Genomic DNA, 10,953 nt, shown 5'->3' with positions numbered 1-10,953 from the left:
ACAGGGTAGGAAGGGCCACATGGAATGTAGAGCAGAAATTTACATATACAAGAGTAAGGATTTGAGGGTTTTCCCCCACTCCATTAAGATAAATTATTGCTCTAAATGTTTTGGACTCTATTTGCTCAGTACTACAGCTGGAATGATGAGTTACTAAAAAAACTAAAAGGAATTTCCAGGATCCCCAAATAGTTCATGTGACCAGACTCTGAAATAGACTCCCAGTGGACACCTACCCTCGAGATCTTCAAAAGGAGACTGGATACTCACCTTGCTGGGGTTATTTGACCCCAGCAGTCTTTCCTGCCCAGAGCAAGGGGGCTGGACCCAATGATCCCACATGGTCCCTTCCAGCCCTAAACGTCTACGAATCTGTGTGAATCTGTAAAGCTCAGTATTTAGCAAGAAACCTGAAACTACAAAGGTGTCCAGCAGAACATCTACTTGCAAAGGCTTGATCACTGACACCATTTGTGGAGATGGAAGTTAGTATCAGTGCTGGTTTGGGATCAGAATCTGCAAGGTCATGAGTGTCATTACAACTCAAAATGGGTACCTTCAGCAGACAGGTTTCAAGGACACGGGCTGAGTTGGAGGCTAATGGAAATAATTTAAGAAGATTGTAGAAGATCTGCATATTAATAAGAACCCTTGACACCACCAGTGTATGTTTTACAATTCCCAAAGACACTTCCCAACACTAAGTTTTGCATCAAATAGGGAAGCTGAGATGATTTTTTTTTAATCCAGCAATGTGTATGCCACTGACATATAACTAAGTCATGTAATAAAAGGCAGATAACCGGAAAACAAGAAACAAAGGCTTACAGTGTATCTAGAAATGTCCTTACACTTAAAAAATTACAATGCGCTCTAAAATTCATTTGTTCAGGCAATCCATGTACAACAGAAGGCACTGTTATCCATATGAATCCAGCAATTCTGCACGGCAAAAACCTGAGAAGTGCAACTCAATTAGATTCAACTGGGCCCCTCCCAGTCATTCAGTTTCCTTGAGGACAGGACACTTTCTTTTCAGTCCACCAAATTAAAAAAAAAAACACCACAAGAATTTGTACATTACAGTAGCTGGTTAGAAAGAGCATTCTGGTGGAGGAAGTGCACCACTGTATCCCAGGGAGCCTTCTGCAGCATAGCATTACCCTCCCCTAACCACTCAGAATAAGAATGCAATGATGAGACCCTTCCCACAGTCCTTTACAGCTTCTCCTTCAGTTGCCACCAGGAGCACTTCCACCAAAGTTAAATGATGGGATGAGTCCTTTGTTGTCAAATGTGTAGCCACTTTGTTGTTCTATAGTCTTAGTCTCTAAAATTGACAGAAAGAAAAAGAAGATGTAAAAGTGGTTTATGTGGGGCAAATCTCTCTCTTCTACACAGCACTGCTCAGAAGAAGAAGATTATGAATCAAACTCTCTCTGCTGCCACAAAAGCTTCAGTCTTAGCATGCAGTTGCAGTAATAAAAAATATAATCTATTACTACAATTTAACATATAAACACAGACATGTAGCTCTGAACAGAGACTGAGAGATGACTTAATTGTAGAATAACTATACATGACACTACTCTGCACGAGAATTTATTTCCAGCAATGCAGGTCTCTTTTTGTCTATTTATTATGAATAAGTACTTTTAGTGGCAAAACATTAAATGCATTAAATATACTATGGTTTATCATACTCTTGAACACAGGGATGGCTAACAGTTTGTGACAGCCTTAATCGACTCTCCACTTAAACAATTTGAATCTGAAAATCTAGCTCAGACCCTATTTAAAGAGTTCCATCTGCCAGAGAGGAGTCAACCAATTGAAAGAATATAAATGAACCTGCCTCAGGCAGGGGGTTGGATTTTTTTTAAATTTAAATCATATTTTCTTATTTAATCATATTTTTTATTTTTAAGATACTTTAAAAATAAACTTATATAAAGATAGTTTTAATTTATATGTTAAAGCTCAAAGATATTATCATGGAATAGGGATAATAACTTCTAATTATATATTGTTTGAGACAATATATTCTTGTAACCTTTTTAGAAGTTTTATAAATAAGTCACACCAACAAGCCACGGGCCGTATCAGGGGCCCAATATTATGGGGTTCCCAGAGGCTCCTCTATAGATTAGTAAAAATCAAAGAAAACCACTCTACCCAATGGGACTTAATGCTCAGTTTAGAAGATCCCATTAAGCATCTCTGTAATGCTTAGTTTCAGTTCTCAAACTGTGGATTTGTGTCTCCAAAGATCATAGACAGACAAGGTACTTTGTCTAGATGTGATATCTTTTACTGGACCAAGTAAATAGTTGGAAAAATTGTTCTTTGCAAGGTTTTGGACACACATGCCCTTCTTCAGGCAGAGGAAGAGTTTGTCGTCTCCAGAGATAACGTCATTGCTGACAGCAGTATAGGGAGATGAGAGACAACAGACCTGATTACCCACTGATCAGCCTTCTTGTCTCTTTGCAAGCTTGTGTACACACAGTCAAGCCCTTACCTTTCTCTAAAAGTGCAAATTTTCAAGAAGTTAAATGAATAAAGGATATCAAACAACAGAAATGTTTTTGTAGAAAACAATTAAATTGAGGTGGCCTGACCAGTGATTTAAACTGTGGTTTAAATCATGATTTAAATTTGATTTAAATCAAATCCACTCTGCTGGAGGTCCCTTCCAGCCCTACTTTTCTATGATTCTAACACAACCTCAGAGCAGAGGGTCAGCACAGGAATACACATAATTTATAGTTAAGTTTTACCTAAGACCCAGGCTCAACACTATATACAGACACATGTTATATAGTGCATGCATGTGCATGTTATATAATTGTAACACTTCTATATACAGTCCTGGAGTTCCTACAACACATAAAATAGCCCCAGAAATGACTGACCTGCTGCATTTCGCCGCTGTTCTGCCAGTGTGTAAATTTCTTGAAGCTGTTTCTTCTGATCATCGCTAAGTGGTGCTGTTAGTGAGTGGTACCAGGCTGCATCCCGGCTCTGCACCGCTGTCAAAAGAAGGAGTGAAGAGTGATTACCAATTTGGAGATTTGGCTTGATTTGGTGGCTGAATTTCTGAATCCCAATCAGGAGACCCATTAAAAGGTCCAAATCAAATTTGAAGTCTCCGATTCGATTTGGAAAAGATTTGGAGAGATTTGGAGATTCAGATCAGCCGGGGATTAGGATTGGCCCCACCTCCCAGACAGCACGCAGCGCCCTGCCAAGCTGCACTGCACCCGTCCCATGGCAGCTGCTGCGTTGTGCAGGGGGGTTCTGCCATAAGCCCTCAGAGGCCCTGATCCCCGCTGCTGCAGCTGGTGTGTGGGGGGATTTTTTTTTTTTTTTAAGTGCTGGGAGGCTGGGCTGGGCAGGGGATGGGGCCAGGCAGGGCAGTCATGCGGGCTTCTCTTGCAGTTCCTCCCATCCAGGCAGAGGCAGACACAGCTGAAGGAGCCACAGGAGAACTTGCAGCCGCCCAGCTGTGCCTGCCTCTCCCCAGCAGATACGAATCTCAGAATCAGTGCCGAATCTCTGATTCTGATTTGGCTGAATCGAATGGGAATAGCAATTCAAATCACCAAATTGAATCACTGTCCTCTGAATCAGCCAAATCCAAATCTGAATTGAATACTTTCCTATTCGCACAGGCCTAATTACCAGCCTACACTTCAGAAGAACGTAAGAAGAGAGAGACAGGAAGAAGAAAATCATAAATAAAGATAACTGTGGGTGCATCTACACGCCTATGGTGATGTAGCATCCGCAGGCAAAACCTGTGATGCCACAGCTATGTTTCAGTAGCGACGCACTCCCCCCATTATAATGCATCGCTATGGCAAAGTAGTGCCTAAAAATAACCAAAAGGGAATACTAAAAAATGGCGCAGTAACAACTCCATAGTGGGATGTGTACACATGCCCTGCATGTGGTTAAAAAAGGACCTGTATCTCAACACAGGTTAACATCCCTGTCAGCTTCTTACAACATAAATGAAGGTGGTTTGTTTCTCAAAGGGGTCAAGTCTGGGGAGCTCTTTATTAAGCAAGTGCTTTCCTGCAATAGGAAATTAATGTGCTTCAATCTGTGTCGAATATTCATAGTCCAGTACAATTCTATGGTGAGAATGCAAGTATTTAATTTAAGAGACTCTTTTTAAAATTAAAAATTACTGTAGTTTTAGAACTTAGGCAAAGGAGAAACATTGCTTTCTTAGGGTACTGACTGAAGCATCCAGCTATACTCTACTCAAAGCACATTTTTAAATAGTTTAGGGCCATTCACTTACATTTTTTTCCAAAGTTGTGAGAGAAAACATGACAGAGTCCCATTTTCAATTAGAACTTCAGTTTGATGTCTACAGATCACTGAACATTCCCCTCAGTATTCACTACCCAAAGACTCCAGAGTTACGTTAGAATAAGAGAGTTAGAAAGCGAAGCTGACTAGCAGAAAGTCTGATTATTTTTCAAACATCTAAGCTAAGGGACATTCAAATAGGAATGACAGCTTAAATGATGAAGAAAACACGCAAACAAGCTCATCAGTTATTTTCAGTCTGGGTAATCTAAGATGTTACATTAAAGTAAGTAAGACTTTTACAAAATGTTTAAACACAAAGATGCCTCTATACTGGTTTATGATAGTAGAGCTGGAATGTACATACTTAACAGTGCTTGTGTAAAAAACTGATATTCATCTACACCATTCTCAAGGTCAAGAGGGGTACTGAATCCTTCTAGAGCAGTCTCTTCTAATGCATCTTCATCCCAATCGTCATCGTCATCCTCATCATCAGCTTCATCCCCTCCTCCGCCACCACCTCCTCCATGATTCTCCTGCATTGCCTGGCCCACTTCATTGGTCTCCTCTTCATCACTTGGGATCTCTTCTGTAAACAGGTTAATGTGTTGGGTTTTTTAAAATAATGCTTACATGGATTACATAAATATTAAGAAACAAAATATGTCTGAAGGGGCCACACTTAAAAGAGAGAGAGAAAGAGAGAGAAAAGAAAAACCAAACAAAGGGGTTCTGCATGGTATTTTATACAATTTTAAAGTTACCTTTTTACTAATAATGTCTGAGAATTCTGAAACCTAAAAACTGTTCTTATAAGAGAATTATTTTGTGCCTATGAGAGTGTTCAGGAACTTGAGACTTTTAACAAGTTTCCTTTTTGATATTAATAAAAGTAAACTGTCATTTTACTGTTTAGTAAATACAGTAAATAAAGATTCACATGGATTTTATAAACAGATATCAGGTAGAGAGAGAAAAAATGCCCATCAAATTTATTACCTAACCTTCACAGTGCTTCTTTAATTGCATATTCACTCAGTTTTGATAACCTAAAAATGTTATATGAACATAAGCAAGGATTTTACAAAATAATTAACTCAAAAAGAGCCGCTTTACTGGTTCACCATATGAGACCATTATATCCACAAGAATGTACGTATTTAATAGTGCTTGTAAAAAAAATGGATATTCATCTGTATCATTCTCAAGCTTGAGAGGAGTGCTGTAGGGTTTTAAATAGTTAATTTAAGTGCACAACTCAGGACTACCATGTCCTGAACTATGATTCCAAATATTGCTAACTGACTTAAGATAACATTTTTAGACATAACTGAAGCTGAAAGCATGTTTCTCTTTTGTCAGCTGGACAAAATATGTTGTGTTGGCAATGGGGAGAATGATTTGGAAGGCAAATTACAAGGCACGGAGGTTAGGAGCACACAGCCAGTGAAAACAACTATGTAGTTACCATACTGAATTCCTGAGCTGTAATAAAAGGAGGCAGCTCAACTGCAGCACAATCACGTTTGCAATGGTTACTGTCTAAATACAATTCATTGTAACCCTTCCTAACCTGAGGAGCTAGGTATAGCAAATTACACATATCCACAAATATCTGTCATGTTAATCTTCCTCAGGAGCAAATTCTCTCAATTTCATGTTTCCTCATCCCAGTATCCCTGGTTATCTCAATCTCTGCCTTGCCAATCTATTCACTGCTTGTGCCAGCCTCCATCTGGGAGGAAGGATTCCTTAGAGATCCCTTCCAAGTCCATTAACCTTACTCTTTAAACAGCTGAAGAGGAGGCTACTGGGGACTGTTTCTTTCCAGGGACCAAGAATGTTGTTACTATAGCACTACCAAATTCCTGCTGGCCTGCGAGTGAAAAGCTAGGTCTCTCTTGCATACTGGTGTACAAAGCAGGTTCCCTAGTTCTGCAACTTTTATTTTGAAAATAATACTGCTCTTTCTGGAAAGTTGCACATACATACTCAGAAAAGGCTTTGGCATTAACATTAGGAGTACGGATCAATTCAAAAGAGGATACACCCAGGAAACCAAGCCATAGATAATCCAGCAGACTAGCTAAAGGCTTACAATGAATGGCAATTGCATATGCCCTTTAAATTAAATCCAGACAAAATACACTATGTGAAAAGGAGAGATTTTACCATTGTCTTCTGCAACGTGCTTTTCATCTTTAGCATGCTCTTCAGGTACTGTGACCTCGCGTGATGCACACACTTGCTTTAATCCCAGAAATAAGAGAAGGATTGAAGGAACAATCTGAGCAGCCACAGCATCTACTGCAGGGGGCCGGTTCTGCAACTCCATTAGGATGCTCAGGCCTATTATACACATCTTCCTGTCATGGAGTCTAAAATATGAAAATATAAAATATAAGAAAACAGACTGCCTTAATACAGATATACAGACAAGAGAAGCAGTACTGGACTGTACAGCTTAGAGCTATTTAAGCCAGTGGTGCTCAACGTTTTGCATGCTGTGGGGCTGGTCTACATGCTTGATCAGACCCCACACACCAGGATTGGATCCCACACAGCCTCAGCCAGTCCCTGCACACTGGGGTCAGGCCCTAGGGCCCTGTGCTGCCCCCATATGCCCAGATTAAGCCCATACAACCCTGTGCACCTGATCAAGCACACAGGGCCGTGGTCTGCAAGGCTCCCTGTGATCCAGGGGCTGGATCTGACCTGCAGGCCGGGTGTTGAGCACCCTGAGTTTAAGCTACAGACGAAGAGAAAAAATGGGTATGAACTGGCCATGAATCATTTTAGGCTGGAAATTAGAAGGTTTTCAATTCTCAGAACAGCAGGGTTGAAGCAGCCTTCCAATAGTGCAGGCAAAACATCTAACCACTTTTTAGATGCAGCTTGATAAATTTACAAAATGGAGTGTAAGACATGGTTGCCTGCAACAGAAAGGAACTGGATTCAATGACCCAGAAGGTCCCTAACATGTCTATGCTCCTATGTATTAATCTACAGTTCCAAAATACATAATTTCCCTATCTAGTAAAATTGGGTGCCCACCTCCCAAGCCCTGGCCACCTTCTTACAGCCATTGAATACTATTTCTGAACACAAAGGAATGTAATGCTAGATAAATATGTTTTAATGACAATGTAATGTATCTGCCTTTTAATAAAGCACACAATATAAATCATCATGATTAAATAGAACTAGAAAACTAATATGAATTGATTAGATAAGAAGTGTCACATGGAGACTGAAAACTGGTAAAAAGACTATTAAACAAAGAACAACAACAGACAGCAAGATACTGATTTAGGGAATGCTGTCAATGGAGTGCCATAAGGTCTGACTTTATTAACAGTCCATAAGAATGGCTAAAATAAATTTGTGCCATGAAGCTGAACGATATTACAAAACCCAATGAGATCAGAGAAACAAATCAGTGGTAATATTGAACAGCTCCTGTTAGCTGCATGATCATCCTAAAATTATTTTCAGCAGGTAGAAAGTGGCCATCATCCATGATTTTGGCAGAAACTTTTGCCAGCATTACAGGTTTTTTTGAAAAAATGGAAGGATGTGTGTGAAGTCTGGGGAAACCAGATATGCATTTGAACCAATGGTGCAATTCAACTTACAGATGAACAAGCATTTTACCCACCATTAAAAAAGATTCAATTTCATTTTCCAACAAAGATGTAACATGCCATGGTATTAAGTTATAATAGGCATCAAACAATACACATAGTTATGAAATTTGCAGAGATATGATACATTAAGTGCTTACACAAAACTGGGGATTTTATTATGCGCCTTACTTTGCTAGTCCCATTAGGGCTTAGTGAAGCAGTTCCATTCTCTGAGTGGTAGTAAATAGCAATAAACTATTTAAAGAGAGCAAGCACTGTATTATGACCACACTAGCCTATCCAATAGAAAACAAAGTCAACCAGCATATCAAGTTATGTGTTTTGCCTTTTTGGGTTTGGTCATTTCCCATCATTATCATCCTTGAGAAATTTACTAAGCTGAAAAGAAAAGTGAAGAGTGTCCTCTAGCTTCTAACTTTTAGAATTTCCATCTCAAAAAAAAAAAAAAAAAGGAATGCAGGCTAGAGGGGACATTAAGACGACAGCTGGACTCCTGGGGTTTATTTCCAACTTGGTAACCAGAAAAAGTCATCTGGCCACTCAGCACCTCAGTTCACCCATTACTAGCACACATTTACCACCACACCCTTTATAACACTCAGAACCTTGTGAGCTGTCATATTTGCAAAGCCCCAGCTCATTAGATTAAGTGCAGATAGTGCATGTAAATTAATATAAGTGCAGGTTAGACAAACCTATGTCTAAGATGGTTGAGAGAGGGATGTTTCTTGAAAGACTGGGTCAGATAACCTCCCCAAGTCCCTTCTAGCTATATTTCTGTCTGGGCAAGGTATAAGTGCTTAGGGAGAGCAACATGAAGAGCACAAGTAAGATCAGAAAAAACATGTGAACTCTGCACACCTCTCCTAATATTCTTATTTATGTTTCTAGGTAGAAGCCTTGACCAAAGCTCTTAAATCCACACACAAGTCTTATATTCTCCAACATGATACTGGAAAGCCTGGGAATTTCTTCTGTTAATTTTAGTATCTGTACACCAAAGCAGTAACTGTCATGTGGCACTGTATTTTATAATACGCTTTAATGCTTTGAAGTCATACAATGTCAATTTTAAAATGCAAGACAGAAAACAAACAAAGATGCATACAAACTATAGCAAACAGTGTCTTTCCTTCTTTCTGGACAGCAAATGAGAATACAGGACTCATGTACTGCTGAGAGGGCTCAAGTACTGCCGTTTACAATGGATTATTAGGAGTCCAGATGATTTCCCAAATACCAATGACTTCTGCTTTCAAGCGTTTAAACAAGTAGCTGCAAGAATAGCTGCATGCTCTTGGAATCTATTGTCTTTTTGGCGGGCTCATTAGGATAATAGAGACATCAATGTCCACACCTTTAGTGACCTTGGGGCCAGAGGGAGAGGTCTTTCTGTCTGCTGTCTGCACAGACAATTGGCATGTTGCTTAAATTTAAAGTTCGGCACTCTGCTAGGCTGAGGTAATACCAAAATGGCCAGAAAAACTGAAAAAAAACCAAACAAGCCGGTTTATAGTAGGTATGGAAGGACGGTCCAGGCTTCTGCCATTTTCCCCTCAAGAGACCACCTCATTTTAACAAACTTGCCTTTTGCGTGAGGGAACCTGAACACAATTTCCTCCAGTGTTGACCCTGAACTGGTTGCTTGGCTACATGAAACAGTCTTCCTTACTATTCATGTACTCTGCTTGCTGCTTCACCAGCACTCAGGCCAAACCAGTGAAGACAGAAACGCTTATCTTCACATCAGCACAACACACTACCGCTTTTAACAAGCTGTGTGTGGTCTTCCTTATCAGCAAGTCCGTCTGTAGCAAAAACACTTGATCTAGTAACAGACAAAAAGAGCTTAAGGATCTTTTCTACTTTAAATTGAATACCAGGTAATTCAAAAGGAAATCACTAAGCTTTTCCTGTACTAGTCAGATGCGCCCCTTTGTGCTAAGGAGGAAGATGGTTTCAGTCACACCAATTCATTTTCTTTCTGAGCTGTAGATAATTAGCCATTTCCTTCAGGCTACAGAGGTGAAACCAGCTCTGGTTTCTTATAGCAGAACTTATGCTAAAGAAATATAGAGTATTCATATTTAAAGTATAATGGATGGATTAAACATAGTTTCTTTTGAAAAATTCAACTGGAATTTTAGCACTGACTTCAGTAAAACTAGGATTTCACATGACACTAACTTTTTAATCAACAACTAAACCTTCCTATTCAGCCTGTGGAGAATTCACTTATCTAACGATCATTTTCAAAACGAGCTTGTCTTCCTTTTCACTGTAGAGTCTATAGAAGAATCTTTAATGGCAGAGTAAACCCTGGTCCTACAGAAATGTCTCATTCAAATTTCAGGGCATCAAGGAAAAGGTGACAAATAATGCGACGCAAACTGTTCTACAGGTTCTCTCAGCCCCAAGCCCTTGCTCAATCTTACGTCATTCTAGAATACAGCTTTCAATCCAAATGAATACAAGGTAGTAAAGCTATAATTATTTACACACTCAAGCCTATATCGTATCTACTCAAATCCAAGACAGTTTTTGTCCCCAGTCAGCATACAGGGGGCGGGAAAAGGCTCATCTTGGGATTCAAGTACCTGCATGGGGCAGGCACTGGTTCACTTCCAGCTTTGGCCCCAGACTCGGAGCTGAACCTGGAGCTGAGTCTTCTTGCCCTAGGCCAGAATGGCTCATCTGGTGGGGGAGGAGGCTCAGTACTGGAAGGAGTGTAAGAGACACTGTGGGGGTGGGGGTGGACCTGTAGCCTGTCTGCCCCATGTCTATGTCTACATGTTCATCCCATGCCCCCAACCCCTTTACCTTCTGCTTGGCACCTCCAGCCCCAACCAAGTCTGGAGCTGCTGCTGTTCCTCCCTGGCTAGGCCACGGCCATGCTGGTGCTGACTGCCCTGGAAGAGCAGAGCTGTAGCAGAAGGTAAGGGAAGGCAGAAACATTGGGGGGGCGGGACAGGCAGTGGGG

The 10,953-nt window shown here is 40.3% G+C and overlaps 1 protein-coding gene across 1 annotated transcript in view; it reads right to left on the bottom strand.

Annotated features, from left to right (window-relative positions):
• Nucleotides 1–743: 743 nt before the first annotated feature.
• Nucleotides 744–10,953, bottom strand: part of IPO8 (importin 8) — a 75,133-nt gene continuing 64,923 nt past the window's right edge. Inside the window, exons 21-24 of the mRNA XM_019515483.1 lie at nucleotides 6,499–6,704; nucleotides 4,691–4,915; nucleotides 2,916–3,032; nucleotides 744–1,340 (exon numbers count right to left, since the gene is read on the bottom strand). Coding sequence (XP_019371028.1) covers nucleotides 1,324–1,340; nucleotides 2,916–3,032; nucleotides 4,691–4,915; nucleotides 6,499–6,704 — 565 coding nt within the window. The 3' untranslated portion in view covers nucleotides 744–1,323. The remainder of the gene's footprint in view (nucleotides 1,341–2,915; nucleotides 3,033–4,690; nucleotides 4,916–6,498; nucleotides 6,705–10,953) is intronic.

Source organism: Gavialis gangeticus, unplaced genomic scaffold (genome assembly GCF_001723915.1).
Source record: "Gavialis gangeticus isolate Ggan-Ray unplaced genomic scaffold, GavGan_comp1, whole genome shotgun sequence".
Classification (NCBI taxonomy): domain Eukaryota; kingdom Metazoa; phylum Chordata; order Crocodylia; family Gavialidae; genus Gavialis; species Gavialis gangeticus.
Note: the sequence above shows the minus strand (reverse complement) of the source record. Positions and strands in the feature narration are given on the sequence as shown.